We start from the raw sequence: 24980 nt of genomic DNA, 5'->3' as shown, positions 1-24980 counted from the left end.
TTATGACAATTAACCTGGAAGCAGGTTGGTCTGAGGTTACTGCTACTCCAGGCCTCCTTTGTCATTCTATCTACCTGTTGTTATTACTTGCTCAATGGTTTGTTCCTGATGGTGATTAGGAAGGTGGGCCCACTCTCCACAATGACTTTTCTCCTCAATAATGGCTATAGGGGCTGGACTACTACCAGGGGATCTGGTGACTTAAGAGATGCTACAATTCCAAAGGCTGTTGAATTCAGGGTGTTGGGCTGAATTAAACAAGGTTTAAAAGGAAGATATTGTCAAGGTGGTGATGATAGTTTGACTTCCCTAGCATATAATACTTCCGATTTTTCCTCAGGGTTCCTTGCTGTTTCAGCCCAATTGATTCTTCTGTGCATAAGGAAAATAAGGACCTATTAATAAAGGCTTTTCAATCCTTTATACCTATCCATAAAATTCAATTTATATTAATGTCTATGAAACCACAAGCACAGAATGGGTGTGATTTGCTTGATGGCAATGCACTATAAAATCTATTCTCCAGAAACACAAAATATGCAAAAATTTGAATTCAGAGATACCAGATGTCAGAGGTCACAGTGATTCTATTGTCTTGTGTTTTCATTTTACTGGGGAAAAAAAGAATACCTCCAAAAAAGAAGTTTTAGGAATAACTGTCAGTGATAATGAGAACCAAGAGCTAATACCAACACTATTCTTATTATATCCTTGTATAAATATTAGTAATAGAAACTCTGAGATAAAAGATTATTTCTTTTTTAACCCCCTCCCCAAGGATCTATGTTTAATTATAAGCAATAGTGTACTTTCCCTTTACTTTGTGTATGTTTTTAGGTTATGTATGCAACCCCCAAATTCAGGTAGCACTGGTATTGTCACCAATCATAACATAGAATCTCATATTTGGAAGAGGAAGCTGTCTAGTCTAATTCATGCCTGAAAATGAATCCCTTTTATAAAAACTCTAATCATTGCTCAGTCACTTTCTTTTTGAAATCCTCCAGTGAGGGGAAGGCTTGGATTCTTAAAGCAGCCCATTCCACTTTGAGACAGTTATTATTTTTTGGAATTTTTTCCTTATCAAATCAAAATCTGCCTCTCTGCAACTTCCACCTAGTGTTTCACTTTTGAAGCCAAGCAGAAAAGTCTATTACATGTCCCTACGTCTGCTTTTCACATACCCATCACATTCCCATATTTTGCCATGTGTTGTTTTTTTTAAGGATAAATTATGATAATTATCCGCATTCTAAAACAATGGTTCACTTTTTCAAATTTTCTTTTTTAGGTATTACCTTGGTATTTTTAAGTACTTATTTATAAACTAATTGATAAGTCTAAAAGTAAGAAAATTTAAAGCAAAATTGTTAAAAGCCAAACTAAAACATTGGAAAGGCATTTTGACATATCATTGACATAATTTTAAAAATTAAAATTATATTCATCTGCTACAGTGGAAAGAATATTGGATTGAATAAGTCAAAAGACATGGCATCCAATCTAAGGTCTGCCACTCATTAACTGGGGAAATTCAGGGAACCTAACTTTTCTAGGCCACAGTTTTTTCAACTGTCTAGAGAGGGAAATGGACTAAATGACTTTTAAAGGTTCCTTCCAATTCCCAAATATTATAATTATAAGAAATTTCTGCTTAATAAAATAAGTTTCCAATCTCTTTTAATTTATTGAAATGTTTAAAAGCACACCTTGTTTTATTTTTCCCCAAAGATCAGTAACCTGATAGCTTCAGAAATCCTCCGAAGTGAAGATGTCAATGCCCGAGTTAGTGCCATTGAAAAGTGGGTGGCTGTGGCTGACATCTGCCGATGCTTACATAATTACAATGCTGTGCTAGAAATCACCTCCTCCATGAACCGTAGTGCCATCTTCAGACTGAAGAAAACATGGCTGAAAGTCTCCAAACAGGTATGATGAGGTTGTTTCATTATCTTTTCAGAGTTGGATTTAGTGGTGATGACAGAAGACTGAAGCTCTGTACATCATTTACTGTGTAATTTTGATATATACCTACTCTCAAAATAAGCTACAGCCCAAAAATTAGATCTACATTAAAGGAAAAATAGCATACAAGTTTACATTGAAAAATATCATAGACTGTCGTAGACTATCCCCAGGTCAGATTTGGACAATATTGGAAGACAAATGATAGCTATGGAAAAGGAATAACATCAGCTCCGTGTAAACTAAGATGAAAGAGGCAATTTTGAAGCAGAAAACAATTCATTCATGTGAAATGAAATATCTTTTCCCAGATATCAGGTGACAACTCCCTGGAGTAGGTGCCACCTAGGATAAGTAATATAGCTCATACAAATGAGCACTTGACTTCCCCTGATATTTTATTTCCCTCTGATTGATTATAGGTCTGTCCATTCTGATAATTAGTACTACAATATTTATATAGTGCCACTAAATAATTATTTTCCCAACATGCCTCTGAAGTTATAGTATGACCAATTTTTACACTGCATAAGATAATGCATTGAGAATGGAAGGAATTTTGGAGGGTAACACACCAGATCAGCAAGAGCTGGTGCTAGATTCTAGATATTTATTCTAGATCTTTTGTTTCCCTTAAGTCATCCTTATAACTAAGAACATTGCCCTGGACCTGGAGCGAACTCTTCTAGGAGTTACAAAGGGTCCCTTTCAGATTCCAAACTTTCATAAAACATTAACTAGTTCCCATCAATGGTAAGATTTCTTTGATGACTTAAATTCAGGGAAGATTTTTATTCATTTAGGAAATAGATGTTAAATCTATTTCAATATAAAGAATTTAAACCAAAATTTCCTATGGGAAAATAAGGATTGAAAAAGAACTATTCTTAGGGTCTGGAACACTCTAACCCTGCCTCTGTTACATAAGTTACTTAAGTTTTTAGTGTCCCCAGGCAACTTTCTAAAACTATAAGTTGCTAGTCTGAATCAGTAGGATATGTCTTAGTAGGTTCTCCCTTACACCTTTGAAATCACAAATCTGATCTTAAAAAAAATGTGTCTGTCTGTATACATGTATTACATAGATAAGATACAGATATATCCATAAACATATACATATATATGTAGTCTATATGCATATCTTTGTATATATAAGAAAGGAAGATTTGAGACCCTACTAGGAAAGAAAATTGCCCATAGTATAAAGGTGTTACATTGGGTCTTTGAGCTCATTCATATCCTTTAATAAATGATTGCTTTCAGCACATGGAAGTGACTTGTATGACCGAATGTGTATTTCCAAAATGAGAAGTTTAATAACATCCATATGGGAAGATGAGTCCCATTAACAACTACAATTCTATCATATATTTGTCTATTTATTTCTTTGGTTGAAAAGAAGGAAGAACAACGCATTTTCCCTGCAGGATGCTGTATTAAGGTCATTTGGTTAAAAAAAAAAAAAAAACTACATCATTTCTAAGACTTTTTCTTTATGTCTACCAGGTATGAAATGTTGGTAGTGTTCCTCATCACTTTACAGGTGAGGATGATGAAAAACATAAAGCAAGTTGCATTCTATAAGTGGCAAAACTTAAGGTAGAACTCATAGTCCCTTAGTTTATGACCTATTCTTCTATGTTCACAATATGCACTGTGCCATACCATACTAAAATATTATAACAGTCACAATAATTCATCTTAACAAAGCATTTTAATGTTAACAGAAGCATTTTCTTCATAACAATGAGTTAGGTAGTACAAGTTCACTGTCTTCATTTTATAAATAAGGAAACTGAGGTTCTTACAGAAATGACTTGCCCATGATCACACAGCCAATAAGTGTCAAGTAGAATTTGAACCCAGGTCTCCTAACTACTATTTTACTAACCTAACCTAGGTTCCCTTTGTCAAACTCATGGTATTATAATTCCATTACTTAACGTTTATTAACATTTGACTTTGCATCACAGTAAGACAAGTATTATTGCCTTTAGAAAAAATAGAAAATCATGGTGTAGAAATATTGTATTTGAAGATGTTGGTTGAGTATCTCAAAAAAATATGGCTGGATCAAGTATCATAAAGCTTAATGTTTCTCCCAGAAAAAGTTCTGATTCCTTTTAATGAATGAGAGAAAGTTTTATATATGAGATTGGTCATTGTTCTCAGCTTGACTCTTAATCCATGCCATCTGGATGTTATTCTTAAAATTAGCCACTTTGACTCAGTTGATGATACTACAGGTTGGTCAAATGATGTAATTTCTAGCACTACTGGAAGTGGTGTTTCAAGGACCTTTCAAGGAATTTCTTTAGATTTTGTTACAAAGAACTAAAAACCTCATTGCCTCAACATTTTGCTTATTCTAATATCTTGATGTCTTCCATTCTCCTTGAATATTGCAATTCTATGGAAATTAAACAAATTTTAGTAACCATAGCTGCTACACTTGTGGAGGAAGTATACTCTGGGGCTTCATTACTAGAAACTTGTCTTGGACTTTATAATTAGGGCCTGAAATTGAAAATTGCCTCCATCTTATAACCCAATCTACTACTTAAAGGCAGAATTGATCAGTTTATGACCTTGCAGTCCTTTAGTTTAACTTGAAACTTGTGCTTCCAGAGCATCAGATATCAATATATCTCCATGCTGGGTTTCTAGATGTAACAGCATGCTGCCCAAGTAGCAGAATAGCCTGCCTCCCCCATCACTAAAGTTTGCCTAAGACTTTTGCTTGTGTATAGGATCTTGTCTTTTTTAGCTAAATCTTCTTCAAAGATAACATAATTCACAAAGATTTGCTAAATCTGAAAAAAAAAAAACCATCTGTTATTGGCTTCATATCTTTTGGGGAATCCAAAGACAAACCAATTATATGTAATTTTTCTAAATTGTTCTCTCTGGAATTTGGCAGGGGTGGATTTGATAGAAACCTATTAAAATAGATAAATTTCATAGAGGATCAGAAAAGTGGATACTAATAATAGCATATCTTTATTTCATCCTTTAGCATATAGGTGCATAAAAAAAGATAAAGCCTGGATCTGTACTAGGCTAGATCCTAGGCAAATTGTAGGTAAGCCAAATTTATCTTAGGAAGAACATTCTCCTTTTCTCCTATTTCTTCCCCCAAAACCCCCTTGGTGTCTCTTATAGTTTACCCTTTCTCCTAAAACACCTGATCTGAAGAAGGCACTATAAAATTCATTAATACTGAGGAATTAAAACAGGTTAAATATCTTATGTGTCCTTAAAATGGAAAGAGAGAAGTTACCATTTCTAATAGTGGACAAATCTGAATAAACCAAATGAAGATATTTTAATTGTGGAGTTTCAGAGATCAGATAAGTGGAGCAGATGGGGAGAAGAGAGCATTGAGGAAGATTAAGTCTTTTATTCCCTGAAATCATGCCATGAAGCTGGTTGGTTCCATCTTACTTACTCTTGATTCCCCGCATATCCTGAATTTTTCCCTACATACTCTGATGCCTACAAGTTAGCATGATGACTAAGAAATTAATGGATAAAACTCTATTGGATTAGCCAAAAAGGATAAAGATTGAGGCACTTCTGCCAAGTACTTCAAGTCCTTCAGGTTACCTTGAAGAAGCTAAGAGCAATCAATATCCTTCATTTACAAAAATACAAAATACAAAAATAGGTCCATCTGTTAGGTGCTATGTAAATGCACGTGAACTGTTAGGATAAAAATTTGTGGCTCATTTGCAGAATTGTATCAATATGTCTATGTCTAATTGGACCAATTATGGATTAAGAATAATAATAAGTAGCACTTATATAGCATCTACTATATGTCAGGCACTATGCTAAGCACTTTTTTATTTTTTACAAATATTTTCTCATTTGATACTCCAAACAACCCTTGGAGGGAGGTGCTATTGATATCCCTATTAACATTTGAAGAAATTGAGGCAGAGGTTAAACCTAAGGTCACATAGCTATTCCTGAGGTGATATTTGAATTTAGGTCTTCTTGATTCCAGGCCTAGTACTCTATCCACTAATCCAGCAGTAGTTGCCTGATGTTTAGAGTTTCTCCACCTGGCTGGAAGAAATGAAGAAAGCAAAATGATACCAGTACCAATCAATATAACTAACTGCTCTAGTTTTTAATAATAATAACTAGCACATATATATAACAAAAATCTGCAAAGCACTTTGCAATTATTAGCCATTTTAATTTCTCAATAACCATTCAAGGTAACTGCTATTATTATCTCTATTTACAGATAAGAAAACTGAAGCAAGCAGAGATTAAGTGATTTATCCAGTTCATAAATGGCTAAGGCTAGATTTGTACTGAAGACTTCCTGATTCCAAGTGTAGCACTCTACCTACACCACCTAGCTAATCTCTGGGCAGCAGATACGTGAAATTGTTGTGAATCCAGAGAACATTGCCCACATCTCCCCAAATGCAAATTGTGGTAATGATATTGTCCCTACCAGATAAGTAGAGAAAGTGTTAAGGAAGATTAAGTCTCATATCCTGAAATCATGTCATGAAGCTGGTTCTACAAATGAGAAATCAAATTGACTCTAAGGAAAAGAAGATCCCTATCTAGATTCTAGCCATAGGAGATAGCTAACTGCCCTAATGTCACCACAGTCCTTGTGAACTCCTGAATTTGTATCCTATCTAAGTCAAAGAAGACAGAACTAGGCAGACAATAAATATTCAGAAAAAAACCTGTTTTGGTTTATTCATTGACCATTTTTCCTGGAAGGAACTAGAATATTGACTTTTATTAAAACATAAGTTGACATCCATAGTAGAAGTCTTCCTCCAAAATATGAAAAAAATAAGACCAATGGTATAGCTAGAAATCAAAAATTCAGAGTAAACATTCACAGCCCTTCTTTTCATTCCTTTTAATACAAAGGGGGGAAAGAACAACAGCAAGCAGGAAGCATTTCTATTGAGCTGATTTTAGTTTATTTTCCATTGCTTTCTTCACTTTCTCTGTGCAGGCTAGAATGATAGCAGTAATTATATATTTTTCAGAAAGACATATAATGGATCTTTATATTACTTCTGTACCTCCAACTAAATAACACTATTGACATTCTTTACTGGATTGGGGGTATGCCTTATCATGGGATATTAAAGTTGGAAGGGAAAATAAATCTGTTCAGGTTTGAGTCCTAATGTGCTTAAAATCTTCCCTCATCTTTGGGAAACAGCTAAATAATATGATCTCCTAATTCCTTTACCACTGAAGAACTATCATGAAGCCACATTGATTTCCACTTCAATTAGATCTTGAAATCATATTGCAATTTCCTATGGGAAGATTTTTCCAATAAAGACTTGGGTTAAATCTCAGTGTGCAGCCAACTGGAGCCAATGTCCTTGTGAAACACAAAAGACCACACTGAAATTTCCTAAGCTGAAGAATGTTGCTGAACTACTATTTTTGTCATCACTTAACATACAACTTTACTGTCCTGGGGACTGGAAGGGATCTTGGACATTATCTTGGAGTTGCACCCCTCATTTTTCAGGTGAGGTGGCGAGGTTCCAAAAGATTCAGTGATTTGTCTAAAGCTTGCCGGTTAGAAGGGAAGCTTAGGATCCATGTGCTCCAATTCTCTTATTTTAAGGAAATAGGAAATTGATGAGGAAATGAAGATGCAGAGAGATTAATTTACGGGCCAAAGTTACATAGCTAGCATAACCATGATCCAAAACCCATACTCTCTAAACACCAAATCCATCCTCCTTCCACCATAATATATTAAAATCACAGAGCTACTTAGCAGCAAACAAAGAACTATATTGAATGTTTCCTTTTTGTTGAACTACATACATTTGAAAGAATGACAGAATCATGGAATGTGAAGAGATTAAAGGTTCTCAAGAGAATATTTAATCCCAATCTCTCATTTTACAACTGAGAAAACTGTGTTCCAAAAGGGAAAGTGATTTGTCTACTCTGACAAAACTGAGACATGGTAGAATTGGGACTAAGTTCAGGTCTTCTAATACTCACCAGGCCTTCTGGTTTCTGTTTAAAGAGCCAGACACTTGTCATTTCTTTAGAGTCTATCTAATCTGTGAGGTTAATCAGATTTTATTATTTGCCGTATGGCAGAAAGCATTGCATTAAAGTTCAGTTTTCCTTTCAAATCTCCTTCAAAATTTTTTATTCTTCAGTAATCATTTTCTTAAAGTAACAATATTTGTATATTTAAAGAATTTAAAAGATAGAACTGTATGTAAATTTTATCTTTTAGGAGTAGTTGTGGGAAAGACTATTTGAAGAGAAAAGCAATTTAGAGTGATAGGATGGAGAAACATGAAAATCAGTAGTTTTCTACATATCTATTTAACAACTTCCAATTTAAAAAACCAAGTTTATCAAAAAACCATCTGAACCCTAGTACTATACAGTCTATTATTAAGAGCCAAATTTTAACCCCATTCATATATATTCAATGCAAATTTCTTTTAAGAGATATGCATATATGTGTACATGTAAAAGAAGATAAAGTTTGACAAGTTCTAAATATCTAAAAAATTCAAAGACTAGGTCATATTCTACCATGCAAATACACACAATAAAATGGTTTTTTTCTCTACTTTAGTAAGGACATGAAGTTGGAGGAAGTGCAAAGCAACTTGTTTCCGACATTTTAAATGTGTTGTTTGCTAGTAAATGCTTCTAATTCCTTCTAGACAAAAGCTTTGATTGATAAACTCCAAAAACTTGTGTCATCAGAGGGCAGATTTAAGAATCTGAGAGAAGCTCTGAAAAAGTAAGTGTGTCATTTTGTGATTCTTACTTTTCTTAAAAAAAAAAAAAAAAAAAAAAAAAAAAAAAAGGCCATTGCAGACAAAACTTTTCCAAAAATTAAAAAGAAAGAAAGAAAAGAAGTCTGCTTGCCATTATTTATGTTACAAGTATATTAAAAGCAAATTTATAACATTTGGTTAAGAACACAACATTAAATCATGATAATTTTGGCCTAGGAGTTGCTGTCATATTTTTATTGTTCATTAAGGACACAATGGTCAGTTTGCTATTATCATCACTTCTTTCCAAAAGAGGAGAAGGGGAACAAAAAGGGAAAGACATCTACATGAGGTTACACAATAAGCAAATGTAAGAGCTAGGATTAGAGCTCAGAAACACTGATGTATTAAATTCACTAAGCAACTTGTCTTAATTTGGTAACTCGATTGACTAAAAGGGAAAGTAAGTTAAGTCTGTTATGTTTCTAAAATTGGGTTTCCAGGTATCTAAGTTGGTGCAAATGACTTTGGCTTCACCTTAACTATCATTATGCCAAATGACAGACAGCGGGCAATCTGCAGGTAGCATTTTGTATATTTGCCATGTTTGGTGGTTTATTAATAAAACCAAGAAAGCACAGCCAATGGTCACTGTGAAGAGGAGAAACAGAGTTCCTATCAAATTCTTTTAGAACTCCTAAAGAGACAGTCTGGTCATTGACTGTGCATTCTTATTGTGATTACATTAAACTCTACCCCAAGTCAATGTGACATGCTTAATTTGTTATTTCCAATAAGTGTTGCCTCCTCCACTCACCAATCAAGTGTTTTCTTTGGGTAATCCATTTGTTCTCTGTACTGACTTCCATTTTCCATACAGTCATACTGTGTTACATAATCGCCTATTGATTTAGAACTGTGAATTAGAATGTAGACATCTTTGAGGCAATCCTGTGCTCACTGTCCCATCAAAGCACATTTGTGCTGCCTATCCTGCCCTTCCATCTGAAAGCTTATTGACCAAAACATTTGTTACATTGTCCCCAGAAACATTTTTGTTTGCTCATCCTCAAGACCAAGCATGGAGACCAGTCGATGCCTTTGGCCCTTAGGGTAGGGAAGTCAAATGGAAGATGAGCTGTTGAATTTCTTTTCCTGACTCCAAGAGCCTCCTCCTGTTCTTCTTGTGTCTTCCTGCTATCCTTCAGTCCATCTTTCACCAGCTCAATGTATCATTGGCTTGATCATCCCCACTTTATGTCCTTTGGCAGATGTTCTATCCATCTGTACTGTTAAATCTTCTCTTCAGTCATGGTCCCTGAGACATTACAATATTTTTTTTTTCTTCTCCATGGGTCAGTGCTTTGTCTTGGGCTCTCACATTATTCATTCACAAACTTGTCTGTCTTGCAGAGAAGCCTCTTCATCACAGTTTCATCAACCTTTTATCTCCTTTCCTTTTTAGTATCCTTCCCTATTTGCCTCCTCATTTTGTACCACAGTGTCTATCCTTGCTGGTTTTCCTCTTTCTGGTTAAATTAGCAAATATCTCTTTCCTGTTCTCTCCACCTCATTAAGGCATAGATTGTGACTTTTTTTTTCCTCTTCAGGAAAATAATATTTGGTTCTAGGCTTTTAATTTTCTGAAAAACGAAATTCCAGAAGTCAAGTTTATTATAAAATCATAGTCTTAACCTCATATGGATCTAATTATGAAAATTAAATTAAAATAATAACAACAGAATATTATACTAACAGTAATTTTCCCCTCAAAAATTTGTGTTTTATATATTTTATCCTCTGCGTGCATAAATACAGACCTGGGGAAGGGGGGTAGAGGATATAAAGCACAGAGAGATTAACTGACTTGCCTAATATTAGTCTATAATTAAAGACTAGAATCCAGGCCTCCTGGATTTTAATACACTATTCTATCTAAACTGTGCAGCCTAAACTTCTTTTATGATTTTTTCTATCTACAGTGGATAAGCACTATTTTATAAGCAAAATAATAAAAAATCTGCCATTAATGCAATGACTGAGCATGAAATTTTTATAACAAGAAGAATAAATTCCCAGACTTATATTAAAACCTAAAATCCAGTAAGAATTTTTTTCCAACTCTCTCTTTATTTTTACCTATCTTAGAATGTTTAATACCCCAGACAAATTTACTTTCTTTTGAATTATTTTGTTCTTTCAGACTATAAATTCCAAGAGTCTATTTTAGCGCTTATATAGATTTTTTTATTTATAATTTCCAAGAAATTCTTTGCCTGACTTTCATGATCATTATCCCCAGTGACCAAATCCTTTCTAGAATATATCATAATTGTTCATTTAATTAAATATCAATTCATTTATTTCATGGCATATGTTCAAAGTACCAATTTTGTTAGTGATTTATTTACCTCCAATTACTCCCAAGCACTCTAGCAACCCCTCAGCACTCAAATATGTGTTTCAGCATTTTTAATTGATTATGTATCTATTTTGTATGTTATTTATAATTATGTGTGTCCTTGTATATGTTTTTCTCCTATTTCCCTAGTTATAATGTAACCTGCTGAAGACTGTTCTTCATTGTTTTATAATACCTCACAGTCTCCAGCAGAGGGTTTGGCATACAACTGGATCTCAAAATAGAATGATGGTGTAAGAGACCTGGCAAATTCCTATATCCATCCTAATATCTCATCTGGATATTATCCCCAAAATAGAACAAACCAGTTCTCCCAAACATAACCCCAGCTGTTATCTTGCTCCTGGTATACATGACCACATCATGCCCTTGGTTCTGCTTCATGATTTTCAAATACTTAAGCGGATAGAGGACCCCGTGTGACCTTCAGAGAGATTCTACAATTTCTAATCATTCATATTCAGTCTGGACTCGTTTTACCTTCTGATCTTTCTTCTGTTTAAATGTTGTGGGCAGCAAAAAAAAAAAAAAGACTCTACTGAAATTTCAGAATTTATTGTGTCTGAAAAATGGGAGGTAGGGGTTGGCAGTATAAGATCTTCTAGATAGCACTTACAGACATATCTTTCTTGCTACTCTTCAAAATCTCCCAGTAAGTATTATTGGGACAAAATTATTCCCCAAGCATTTTTGTGTTTTGTTTATTTCTGTTTTGGAGCCACAAACAGAGATAGAGTGCTAATAAAATAAGTGAGGACACCTCACGTTTATTTAGCACTTGGTGGTTTAGATTGTGATTTATCTACAATAATTATAGAATTTTAGAGCTAAGAAAGACCTTGGAAATCATTTAGTCAGCCTTTGCTTTTAACTGCATGATGTAGTGGAAAGAGCACTGATATGAAATCAGATGATCTAGGTTAAAATCCTACTACTTACAAACCTGTGTGATTTTGGGCAAATCACTTAATTTCTTGGACCTCAGTTTCCTTATCTATAAGATGGGAAGAATAAAATTAAATTATTTCCAAAGTCCTGTCCAATTGGAAATTCTATAATTCTCCTACCAAATAAAGAAACTGAGAACTAAAGAAATGAAAGAACTTGTCCAGCATTATACAGACAGAACTAGGACTGGAAGCCAAGTCTCTTGGCTTTTTATCCAGTGAGCTTTCCACTCAATTACTACCTCCACTATGCCTGCCTCTCTCTCATGATGAGCCAGGAAATCTAGTTTTGAATGGCCCTTGGCAAGCTACACAATTGACAGGAAAATGGTTTTAATGAAAGGGTAAAGTTAGCAGGGGTAAGCTGGTAACGAGTCTAGACTGTATTATATGTAATTGTATGTGTGATGTTTCCATTGTACTTTGCTTCTTTTCAGTTTCTTTCCACAAGTGCTCCACACTGTGCTGAATGAATAGGATTCAAATCACTTTTTAAAACTGGAAAAGTGCCTCCTTCTTCCCATTAGCCTGTGTGTTTGCCTCTTTACTATCCCCCGGGGATCTTATTGTACATCCTAATTATTATTTTCTCTCCAATTGTCTGTGTCATGTTGTGCTTTGGCTGCCATTATGCTAAGTCTTGGTTTGTACGCTAGTTGACAAGAAGGATGCAGGGTGCTTGCAGGAGGTCTATTGAATAACATTTAATGATATACTGAAAATCTAAAAATAAACAAAGTTTCATCATCATAATAATACCTTTATATTCACCCAAGATGATAGATAGATATAGATGATAGGTAAACAGATGATACAGAGACTACTGGTTAATATTTAGATATAGATGATTAATAAATATTGATACATAGATTATTGATAGATTTAGATGATAAATAGAAGATACATTGATAGAAAGAGCATTGTTATAGCCTACAATGTGTTGGGATCATCAAAAAAAAAACCTCAAAAGTATTTGGTAGTCCTCCAAACACTTCCTCTTACTAAGAAAACAAAAGTATTACCCATTTTACAAAGGAAAGAGCCAAAAAAAGATAGAAATATTATGTGACATGAATTTTAGTAGACTGGCAAATGCATGTACCTAAGCCTTAACTAATTAGTTTTTTGACCAAGTGATAACAAGAGGATCCCAAAGAGACAGCAAAAAATAAATAAATAAATAAATAAATAAATAAATAATATATATACAATCTTAAGTGAAAAAGCACTGAGCTCTTTGGGTGTGGAGAGATACTTTAATAAGCAACAAAAGACACCACCCCCTACCGCCAGTGATAGAGTAGACACAAAATAAAAACATGTATTCTATCAATATAAGTAATAAAACTGTGCATATAACAGTTACTTAATCACATGTAAATAAATAGGAATGGAAGATTCCAAAGGGATTTGGGGAATGAAAAACAGTTAATCAAGTGAGGCTGATCTAGAAAAATTTGGTTGGATTTTTTTGTTGTTTTGTTTTGTTTTGTTTTGTTTAAGTAAGCATTTGGTGGAGTTTTGATGGAGGAAAGGAAATTTTAGTAGAAAAAGTGAGTTAGTTAATGATTAAGAAGCAAGAGGCAAAGAGGAAATAGAGAAGTTTTGCTTATTAGAACAATAAAAGTAGGTCTAGATACAGTGGGAAACAATTTGATATAAAAGAAAAGCAATTTCTAGAATATATTTTAAGTAATTGAAATTGCTAAATTCTAAAAAGGGCCTTACCAACACCATCTTATTCTTATCGCAACTAAAGCAAATTATACAAGGAAGTTTATTCCTATTTTATTGGTGGAAAACCTGAGGTCTCTAGGATGAAAGAGATTTGCTTCAGGTTACTTATCAGGCAAACAGGTACCAAACCCTAAATTTGAAGCCTGTGAATACTTCATTCTATATACCAGAGTTAATATACAAATTATTTTTGATTCCTAAAAAAAAAAAAAAAAAAAAACATTCAGAAGACTAAACCTAATGACATTATTTTAAAAGAGAGGACACAAAAGTGCATGCAAGGCAGACAGAGCCCTGAGGGGGTTGTATTTGTGTGTGTGTGTGTGTGTGTGTGTGTGTGTGTGTGTGTGTTGTGTATGTGTGTGTGTGTTAATGGAAAAAATCTTTTTTTATACCATTTGCTTTGAAGTTGTGACCCACCTTGTGTTCCATATCTTGGAATGTACCTCACTGATCTGGCATTCATAGAAGAAGGAACACCCAATTACACAGAGGACGGCTTGGTAAACTTCTCCAAAATGAGGATGGTGAGTTTTCAATGCTTATCTCTAAGGGAAGTAAAAAGCTGGGGCAGGGTTGGGGGAAGGAGGATGAGTTGATTCTCTTTTGCTGAGGAACATGCAGCTTACCAAGATGAACAATTCCCAACAAGCCCCAAGAGAGAGTGAAGAAAGGTTGAGTTGTAGCTGGTTGGTCACAGAATCAGGAAAAAGATGGGCAAAGCCTCCAGAATACATGGTCAATCACTGTAGCTCAGCAAAAACCATGAGGCATGGTTCTCTTCAAGGATCCCCCGCTTGCAGAAAGAAAACTTCACAAGCAAACTAATACGAATTAACTAATCAAAACTCATCTCCATAAAATGTGATAGGTATGACTAAAGACATTTCTTCACTTTGGAGAATGATCAGTTCTAATTTTGAATAATTCAGTCAATCAGAACAAAGTAGTGTTTGTTCTATAATTACTATTTTTAAACCTATAAAAATATTCTAGTCAATTCAAGAAATATTTATTCAACAGCCTACTATGTGCAACACACTACAGGGCTTGACATAAGTCAAAGATAAAATGAAAGGTTCTGTCGTCAAAGAGTTTAGGTGCTATTTAAAGAAAACAATATATGAGCAGCCAAGTATATGTAAAACATAAACAAAATAAATACAAAGCAATTTAGACCAAGGGAGAAATAATTCTAACAATAGAGAAGATCAGGAAATTCTTTTCACACCCTATCATATCCCTAACTATTGTTTGAAAAGGTAATATTCTATTAATGTTCTATGAATATATACTTTATGCAAATTAATTTTTAAATGAATAGCTGACACCTAGCATCTCCAAAATACATTGTAGCCATAGGATTTCAATTCAGTAATATATATATATATATATATATATATATATATATATATATATATATATATATATATATATATATATATATATTCAATCAATATAATGTTCTATCAAGCTCATTAAATAAAAGATTTTGACTCTACATAGAGTATTAGCACACATGTAGAATTAGCAAGTAACATATTTCCCTCAATAGCAAGCTTCAAATCCAAAGAACACCATGACCTGATATAATCCCCCCCGCCTTGAGGTTGGGGTTAAGTGACTTGCCCAGCTAGGAAGTGTTAAGTGTCTGAGGCCAGATTTGAACTCGAGTCCTCCTGAATTCAAGGCTGGTGCTCTATCCACTGCACCACCTAGCTGCCCCAACCTGATATAATTTTCAAAGAAGAAATAAATTTAAAATACTTGTATATTACATAGACTGGTATGCAACTCAACAGTTGTATTCCATTTTAATTTTTCTATAATAACATAACAAAGTGTCTTTTCAAAAATTCTTTTTTATTGTTATACAGATATCCCATATTATCAGAGAGATCCGTCAATTTCAACAAACAGCCTACAAAATAGAACACCAAGCAAAGGTATGTTTTAGTGACGTGCAGTTGGGAGTGAGGGGAAAAAAAGAATTTGGTAACATGACATGATGACTAGAAGGACAGCCTGGGAATGAAAAGAATTTGAATTCAAATCTTTCCCCTGATAAGTACAAAATCATGAACCTCTCAGTATCCCAAATAACAAAGACTGGAAATTACAAGTGAGAATCTCATCTAGATTGTGGTCCCTATACTGGATTGCTGTTCTTATACTGATGAAATCACAGGTTGGTAACACACATACACACCCATACAAACACACACTTTATTCAACAATTTCAGAGATCAGTTGCCAAAAAGAACATTAAACTATAATATCAATAAAAATAAGCTATGAAAGTAAGTCTGGCTCAAGTTCAAACAGTATTAGCCTTAAATGAAAATGAAAACCTCACATGACAGGAAACTAACCAGAAGAACATTCTAATTTTTTTTTAATTTAATTTTTTCTATTTTCTACTTTTATTTCAAATGAACAGTGATACAAAAAATGTCTAATAGGTTTCACTAAAAAGTACAATTTCTGTGGTCAATGCTCACTTACTCTTTCCCCCAGAATGATATCCTAAAAATTCCATTTAATTCACTTCCACATTTAAGTATTAAGCACCTATTTTGTGCCAGGCAATCTGCTATACACTGGAAATACAAATATGAAAAGAAATGGATCCTAACTTTGATTTATATTGTGAAAAGAGGATGCAACCTGTATGAATATATAAATTAACTACAAAATAATCTTGGGCCAAGGGAGGAATGAGTAGTGATTCATAAATAGGGCAATGAGGAAAGGCTTCTTATTAGAAGTGGCATTTGAGCATAGTCTTGCCTCAAAAGTCCTATAAGATGCTTAATTACTTAAAATTAAATTAACTTCCATATACTTTCCTTATTTAACTAGAAAATGCATTAGCACACATGCAAAAGGTTTTGAACAATAAGAATTGAAACAAAAATTATTTTTCAATTCAGTCTTAGTTCAAAAGTTCAATGAACAAATGATTCCAACTTATACCATATCTTTTTTTTGTTTGGCTTTCCTATTCATCTGGCTTTTCATATGAATCTATGTTCATGGGTGAATTCTGATTATAGTTTTTACTCTGGGTGGGTGTCTGTGCAATTAGAGCATTGTCTGCTTTATGACTAATGTCTCCATTAGGGAAGAATGATTAACAAATTCATTCATTAAGTTCATATTTATATTTTAAAATAAATCATGAATATTTATTAGCTTAAATAATCAGATCAAATTAAAAATCAACAAATCATTATTGAGTTATATGTAAAGCAGTATGCTAAACACTAAGAACTTGTATTGGATGAGTAGATATTCGGGTACAACAGCATGAGCTGAACCTAAGCCCTTGCTTAGGGAATTTCAACATATTTGTGGAATTTTAGCACATTGTCTTCTATTCATGGCCAATAATGGATTTAATAAAAAAGAGAAAAGGCCAATGCTTAGATCTGATCATTGCAATCACTAAATGCCTCTAATCTGGTTATATACTCTCTAATTTCTGGAGTGTTTGAGATTTCAATTGTTATTCAGTAGAAAATAAGCATAATTCTGATCTAATTTATCCCATAATAGAAAAGGTTATCTTCTCAGTGCCAATAAAAGGTTCACCTATATTTCTGTGAGATTTTGGTTAAGAACTTTTTATATAAATACTTTAATTGCACAAATGTTTTGATGTAGTAAATAATTGGATGAATTTAAATTGTCATGGTTTGATGACATCTCAACATGTCTAAAATGTAGCAAATGCCCTGGGATTATTCTCCCAAATCCCTATTTCCAAGTGTGCATTGGAAAGATGAGCTTGCCAAAGTGTTTCCTCTGAAGGATTATTAGTCAATATAAATCACTCAACATATTTAATTAGCCTTTAGAAAAAGATATTTACTAAAGTGTTAGAGTAATAACAGTTGGTGCAAAGCATCTACCTAAAGTCTATGCCACACTCAACAACTAGGAAATAGGAACCAGGGTAAAGTAGGCACGACACATGTGGCATGAGTTACCCACAACTAGAAGTCCATTTCTTCCATTGATAGGATATTCATGAATTTTCTCTTAATCATGCTGTAGCTGTCTCCAAAACTTGCAAAGTTTTGAAGCTACCCTTCTTCAATGGATCTGGTTTGTCCTTGGTTCCTGATAGTTTGTCTTTGGCTCACCGCCACCAATCACTGCCATCTCTGAAATACTTCCAGAATGATAATGAGAGTTTTAGATCTTATAACCCTGTGAAATCAAAAAAGTTATCTCCTAGTCAAGTACTTCCCTCTCAGGGTGTTGACTGGACTGCTCTTTACTCTAGGCTGATAGATGCTTAAATACATCTGAAGTGACTCACTATTTTACAAAAATTTCACAGAGTATAACCAAATTTCCTTAACATTACCCCATTTTGTACAATGGACTTCTTTAACTTAGTCTGATGCCTTTGATTATTTGATTTATTGAGTGATTCAAGAAAGTGATTATCATCTGTTTCAAGTGATTACTTTTGGAAGTATTTGACAATTAATTGATTCAATCAAGAAATTTGGGTGATCCCACACTTACCTTAGAAATTGGTTTTTAAAAATTCTTGCTCTCACTAGCTAATGTTTCTAAGAATTCATGGACAGTCAAAGTCCCTGCAGACTGAAAAGAGGCAAATATAAAACCAATCTTTTTAAAAGATAAAAAAAGATAAGACTAATAACCATACATCTAGCTATCATTTTACTTGAATTAAAAGGAAATTTTTTTGTCTCCCAAACAATAATGACTGAAAGATTTGTGGGTCCCATTTTTTATTCCTTCTTATCTTTACTTTGCCTATATTCCATCCACTCAAGGACGGGTATTTCAAAATTTCCTATCTCCCAAGGCTCATAGCAGGTCACATCCTAAACCTTTCATCACATCATAACATTTTAGAGCTATAAGAGACCTTAGGAATCATATTGTCAAAAAGCCCTCATTTTAAAGGCAAGGGCAAGATAAGATAGGTTTTTTAAGTTGAAAAGAAAAGGCAGAACCAGCACTAAAACCCAGGACACTTTAAAACATATCAGATCATCAGCTTCAAGTTAATATTTATTCCTAAAACTTATCAACAGTACACTGGCCTATTCACCTAGAGCTTGTTACAATTGTATTTGGGTACTTCCCATCTTGTCACCATATCTGTTGGTAGAAGAGATGGTGACTGAAAATTAGTGGTGGATTAGAATTCTTAATAAAAGTGCCTGAAAGAAATAGGTTTCTGATTATCTAGTAAAGAATATTATGAGCCATTTTTAGGAAAGCCCTAATTCCTTAAGACTGGCTCCTTAGTGAAGTCTGAATAAGATGTTCCATCTTTGAGCATTTCTATCTCTCCTTAAAGTCAGGAATCTGATTTCTACTCAGAGAAAGGTCTCCTCTGCCAGTCTTAAAGTTTATGAAACGTGTGTTCTAAAGCCCTGCCCTCTCACACACCTCCCAGAAATGCTGTGTACAGATGCACTGTTTCTTATAAGTTGGAATTGGAAGTGGACTCTAAACTTAAATTGTAGAACTGTGTTTTTCTCATTTACACTGGAAAAAAATAGAATTGGTTATATTCTAAATCATCTCTGTTTTTAAATATCTCTGCATGCAAAATTTGGTAGTCAGAACTCTTCGTGCCATGAGAGAGGCAATGTGCTAGGGTAAAAAGAACACACAAGCATTCAAACAAAATACTTCTGGGACTTTCTTGACACTACAAGTGCCACTCTTGCCAATACACTGTCTCAAACTGTGGGAGGATATTAAGATGATTGTTATGTAAGAAGGTTATTTTTCTCCTCGTCACACTTAACAGTCCCATTCTGCATTGTTAATTCAGTTTCTCAGTAAAACTTGTTTTAACATACACCTTCTCTAATTCACATACCCAAGAATTTATGTCTACCACTCTTGCCTTTTCTAACACCAGTTTCAAATATATATCTTGATAGTTCCAGAAAGAAAAAGGAAGGAAGGAAGGAAGGAAGGAAGGAAGGAAGGAAGGAAGGAAGGAAGGAAGGAAGGAAGGAAGGAAGGAAGGAAGGAAGGAAGGAAGGAAGGAAGGAAGGAAGGAAGGAAGGAAGGAAGGAAGGAAGGAAGGGAGGGAGGGAGGGAGGGAGGGAGGGAGGGAGGGAGGGAGGGAGGGAGGAACAAACAAAGAAAATATGCGGCCTATAAGATGACTGAAGAGCTCTTGGAATTGTTTGTGGATCAAGAGCTCCATTCCTGTTTCTAGAGATAATCCATTCTGTCACAGAGAAATTTACCTCAAGAAAAGTCAACTTTTCAGACTACCCTAGAAACACTTTTTTTTTTAAGAAAAAACGACATGAAGAAACTAAGAGTTTCTTGCCCTTCTAAATTAAAATAGATTTTTAGGGGCAGCTAGATGGCTCAATAGCTAGAGCACTGTCTCGAGAGTCAGCACTGGATCTAAATCCAAATTCAACCTCAGATACTTGACACTCATTAGCTGTGTGACCCTAGGCGAGCCACCCAACCCTGATTTCCTTTCAAAAATAAATAAATAAATAAAGCATACAGATTACAAACGTGCCAACAAAATGTCCCTTTACATCTTCATTCTCCTATAATTAAGTTTACTTTTCCCAAAGATAAGCATTTAAACTCTAAATTGTAGGATCTTTAGATAGTTTTTCAAAATCTGTATCTTAAGTATTGCCTTCTACTATGATTTTTCATAGAAAATATGTAGTGTTTCTGTCATATTGCGGGTTTTAATAGACTTTTGTGGGCTGGCCTATGATCCTAACCACCCATTTAGAGGATTGCCATTTCATTTTTTTCAGGTAACACAATATTTACTGGACCAATCTTTTGTAATGGATGAAGAAAGCCTTTATGAATCTTCTCTACGAATAGAACCCAAATTACCAACCTGAAGAGCAAACCAGGGAACAGCAGCTAAAGTGTATACATTCTATATGATAATGTACATACTTGTTTTGTTTCTCTTGGACACCCTAGATTTTCTTCTCAGTATGTGCTTCTCAAATGAAATAAAATCATCATTGTTCTTAGATTATTACAGTAGGACTGAAATACAAATTTCTGCATTGTTTAAAATTTCACAACGCAACACTGTTTCCTGCAGTGCCTATTTCTTTTGAACACCTGTATTATTCTGTTCTTTTGTTCTCATGCTTCCTCCTCAACAGAGGAAAAATGAACCAAAATATAAGAAGCCCTACACACCAATAAATGCTTCCTTTTTCCCTAGCCCAGATCCCTGTGGCTCTGATGGGTTAGCAATTTAGGCACTTACCAGCATATTTTACATTGTTGTTATAAATGGGGAAAACACACATGTGCATATATATATATATGCCTTTTGAAGTCAAACCACTTTAAAAAATATATTCCTGCTGGCAGTAATGTAATTTCAAAAGCAAACTTCTGCAGAAAGAAAAGAAAAAAAAAAAAAAAAAAGAAAAGAAAAAACCCATTGTTTTTGAATTCCCATAACTAAATAATCTTGATGGAATGGAATAGTATAAGTTAGAATTCGTCACACTTTAAGAAGACCGCTATCTCATCTGATGTCATATCACTCATTGTTCTATTAATATAAGATAGCATGAATTACAGTTTAAATAAACTGAATGAGGTTCTATACCTTTGTGAGGAAAACTACCATTGGTGTAACTTATACAATCCATGACTTTTGTAGATTGCTGCCCAGAGTTCATTAATAGTAGGGAACACACACCACAAAAAGTAACTTTTAATATTTCAGCTACATAACAATCATTACAGGCTTATGTTGAGATGCTATAAATCTGTATACCTTGTGATAATCAGTACCATAATGTAGAATTAGAGAAACAATTACCAAGTGTTTTTATTGCATATACTGTAATCCTGTCTAAATATCTTCTAGCAGGAATATAGTAATGTAGTGCTTATTCTGTGAATACTACCATGTATTTTTTACATTGTACAGTATATAAAACACAATTTAACTTCAAGTGGCAAGCATGTTCCACTAAAACAAACAGAAGACTTTTGCTGTAAGCAATACCTAGTGGTATGAGAATTCTATTTCAAGTCCTAAAATATTTCAACTTACAGCTTGTTTGGAAAAAAAAAAAAAAAGCAAAATTTCCATTTTTGTAAAAATATATGTTTCCTGATTACCTCTTGCTAATAAATCTATTCTATCTCAGGGTGAGCAATGAGTTTAGATGTGTTTATCCTGGACTTTTTCTTTCCCATTCAGTTAAACTCAAACTTTCTTTAACACCTTCTATGAACCTGGCGATATGCAAAGTATTGTGAGATATGCCAAGGATAGGATTTCCTTGAAAGATTTCTTTGTCTTGCTGGGGAAATGAGACATACACTGATAATAAATAAAAACAAAAGGGGACAGCAGAGATGTGTGTCTGTTGTGAGCAGAGTGGTTGACACCTTATTTTGCTAAGTGTTAGCTACCCTCCTAAAATATGAACTGATACTGTCAGAGAAGAGAGCTCAGGTCAGTTTATAAGTAGTCATCCTTAGTACTCAGGCAAATGAAAACAAAAAACAGATAATCTGGCAACCAAATTGGGATCCCAAAGTACTATTAGTCTACCAAGAGCACAGGAAATATGGATACCAACAGATTGTTGCAATGACCTGTAAGTTATTTTCTTCATTCATTCATTCATTCAACAAATATTTGTTGAAAGCATACTATGAGCAAGGTGCTGTCCCAGGTGCCCAAAGGTAAAAAAAAGGTACAAAGAAGAACACACATTCCATATCCTCATTGAACCCCCAGAACATCAGAAGAGATAGGACATTTATATAAATTTAATAAAAGGAAGTCTGTTATAAGATCCAGCTATATGATAGTCAACAAATATTTTTAGGTGCTTACTATGTAACAGCTACTATGCTGAGCACTGGTAATATGAAGAAAGACACATACACATACACACACACACACACACACACACACACACGAAAGAAAAAAAAAATCAGTCCCTGACTTCAGGAAGTATATATTCTATTGGAAGGGACAATATGTAAATAACTAGTATATAGAAGATATATACACAGTAGACAAAGGCATACCAAGCTTTTCTGACTAAGATGATCAGCAATTATATCTGATACAAGCTGATCTTTCTGCTAAAGAAGATAAAAGGACTTTTTTTCAATTCTCTTTGCTATAGCTTCTTAGAATTAATGGCCTTGAAATGAATTAGAATCATACAGGAAGGAAGCCAGAAAGGGATTCAAAGGGAGTAAAAGGAAATTAGTGTCAAGAACAAAAATAATGTATTCAGGCCATAAGATGAGATAATTTAGCAGAATTCTTTCCTGGTCAGAGCACATCTAAAGTATTGTGTCTAATTCTGGCTACTATACTTTAAAAGAAACATTGATTGACCAGTGGATATCCAGGCAACAGTAATCAAAAATAATGTGGGCTCTAGAAACCAGAAAATAAAAGGAACAATTGAAGAAAATGGCTTAGACTAGAAAAGAGAAATCTAAGGGAAGACATGATGCTATCTTCAAATATTGAAAGGGATATCCACATGAAAGATGTGCTCTCTTCTGTGTTGCTCCAAATATATAGTACTAATTAATGGCAGGAAATTATATAAAGGCAGATTTCAGTTCGCTGTAAATAGCCTTTTGACTAAGAGCCAATCCCTCATAGATAAGTGTTCAAATAAGTTTTCAAAAGAATTGCAAGTATCAATAACCATATAAAATTGCTCTAAAATTAATAAGACAAATGAAAACTAAAGCAATTCTAATGTTTCACCTGTCACCCGTCAAATTAACATTTGGTTAAAAAGAAAGAAAGAAAAATAGTCAATGAAGGAGGGGAAGTGGAAAGAGGCACACAACCTACCTGTTGGTGGAGTTGTAAAATGGTACAACAGGTCTGGAAAACAATTTGGAATACTGCAAAAAAAGTTACTAACCTGTTCAAACCTTTTTGATCCAGCAGTATCACTCAAGAAATCATTGGTAAAATGCTTCCATCAATATATTTTTGTTTTGTATTAGCAAAAAAAAAAAAAAAAAAAAAAAAAAAAAAAAAAAAAAAACTAGAAACAATGTGGATAACTATCACTCTGAGAATAGTTGAAGAAATTGTACTATTCTAATATATGTGGGAATGTGGGGATATAATGTAAAATATTATTATGTCACAAGAAATGACAAATATAAAGGAATTCAGAAAAATATGAAACTTGTTAGAAGCAAAAAAATATTGGAATTAGGAGAACAATTTACCCAATGAGTACAATAAAGTAAATGAAAACAATAGATGGCTGGACTCAGATTGAATTCAGTTACCATTATTGGATCCAGAGAACAGATAATGTAACATGCCTTCCTCCTTTTGGTAGAGTATGAAGAGACTATGAATGTCTTATGTTGCAAACCCTGATGGAGTGGTCACTATGTCAGTGTTTTTTCTTAACATTTTCTTTGTTACAAGGGATCATTTCATTGTGTGTATATGTGAAGGGAGGGTTGTACTGGAAAATGATTGTGTTGTAAAAAACAAAACAAAGACATCAATAAAACTTTAAAAAAAAAAAAAAGAATATTCTACTAATTAGAGCTGACAACATAGATCAAGTTACCTCGTGAGTGAGCCTTCTAGTCACTAAGAAAAAGCAGAGGTTAGTTGGTCATCTGTCAAAGGTCCTATAAAGGGATTCCTACACTAAGTAATTAAACTAGATAATTTTTTGGGTCCCTAAAAAAAGTTCAGCAGAATACTTTTTTTTTTTGTTGAACAAATCATATCTAAACATGCTTTACATGCTAAACATGTTTTAATAATTACAATATTTTACCATTAGAATGTTCACCTGTACACAAATCTCGCCGGGGGGTGGGGGGGGGGGGTGGGGGGTGCCTAAGAGGCCCAGGCTACCAGTGTTGCATTGGGGCTTTAGAGGGGAATTATCGAAAGCACCTATTTGGGAAATGTGGAACAATTTTTTGTCAATGAAATCCAGAAGTGAGAGAATACCAAAAATCTTTCCCTCCAAGTATTTCTCCTCTATCTCTATATTTCAGAAAATAATCCCTGTTAATTCAGAAAATTAATCCTGCACAACTACCCCTGGTACTTGTAAACTGAGAGTGATTGATAGAGATGCAGGAATGCAT

At 34.0% G+C, this 24980-nt stretch overlaps 1 protein-coding gene across 1 annotated transcript in view; it reads left to right on the top strand.

Moving 5' to 3' along the window:
• RASGRF1 (Ras protein specific guanine nucleotide releasing factor 1) overlaps nt 1–22787 on the top strand; it is a 207444-nt gene extending 184657 nt beyond the window's left edge. The window contains exons 23-27 of the mRNA XM_074295211.1: nt 1732–1929; nt 8670–8749; nt 14242–14359; nt 15710–15778; nt 20636–22787. Of these exons, the coding sequence (XP_074151312.1) occupies nt 1732–1929; nt 8670–8749; nt 14242–14359; nt 15710–15778; nt 20636–20728 (558 nt within the window). The 3' untranslated portion in view covers nt 20729–22787. The remainder of the gene's footprint in view (nt 1–1731; nt 1930–8669; nt 8750–14241; nt 14360–15709; nt 15779–20635) is intronic.
• Nucleotides 22788–24980: the final 2193 nt, after the last annotated feature.

Source organism: Sminthopsis crassicaudata, chromosome 2 (assembly GCF_048593235.1).
Source record: "Sminthopsis crassicaudata isolate SCR6 chromosome 2, ASM4859323v1, whole genome shotgun sequence".
In the NCBI taxonomy this organism is placed as follows: Eukaryota; Metazoa; Chordata; class Mammalia; order Dasyuromorphia; family Dasyuridae; genus Sminthopsis; species Sminthopsis crassicaudata.
This window is presented reverse-complemented; position numbering and strand designations above follow the sequence as displayed.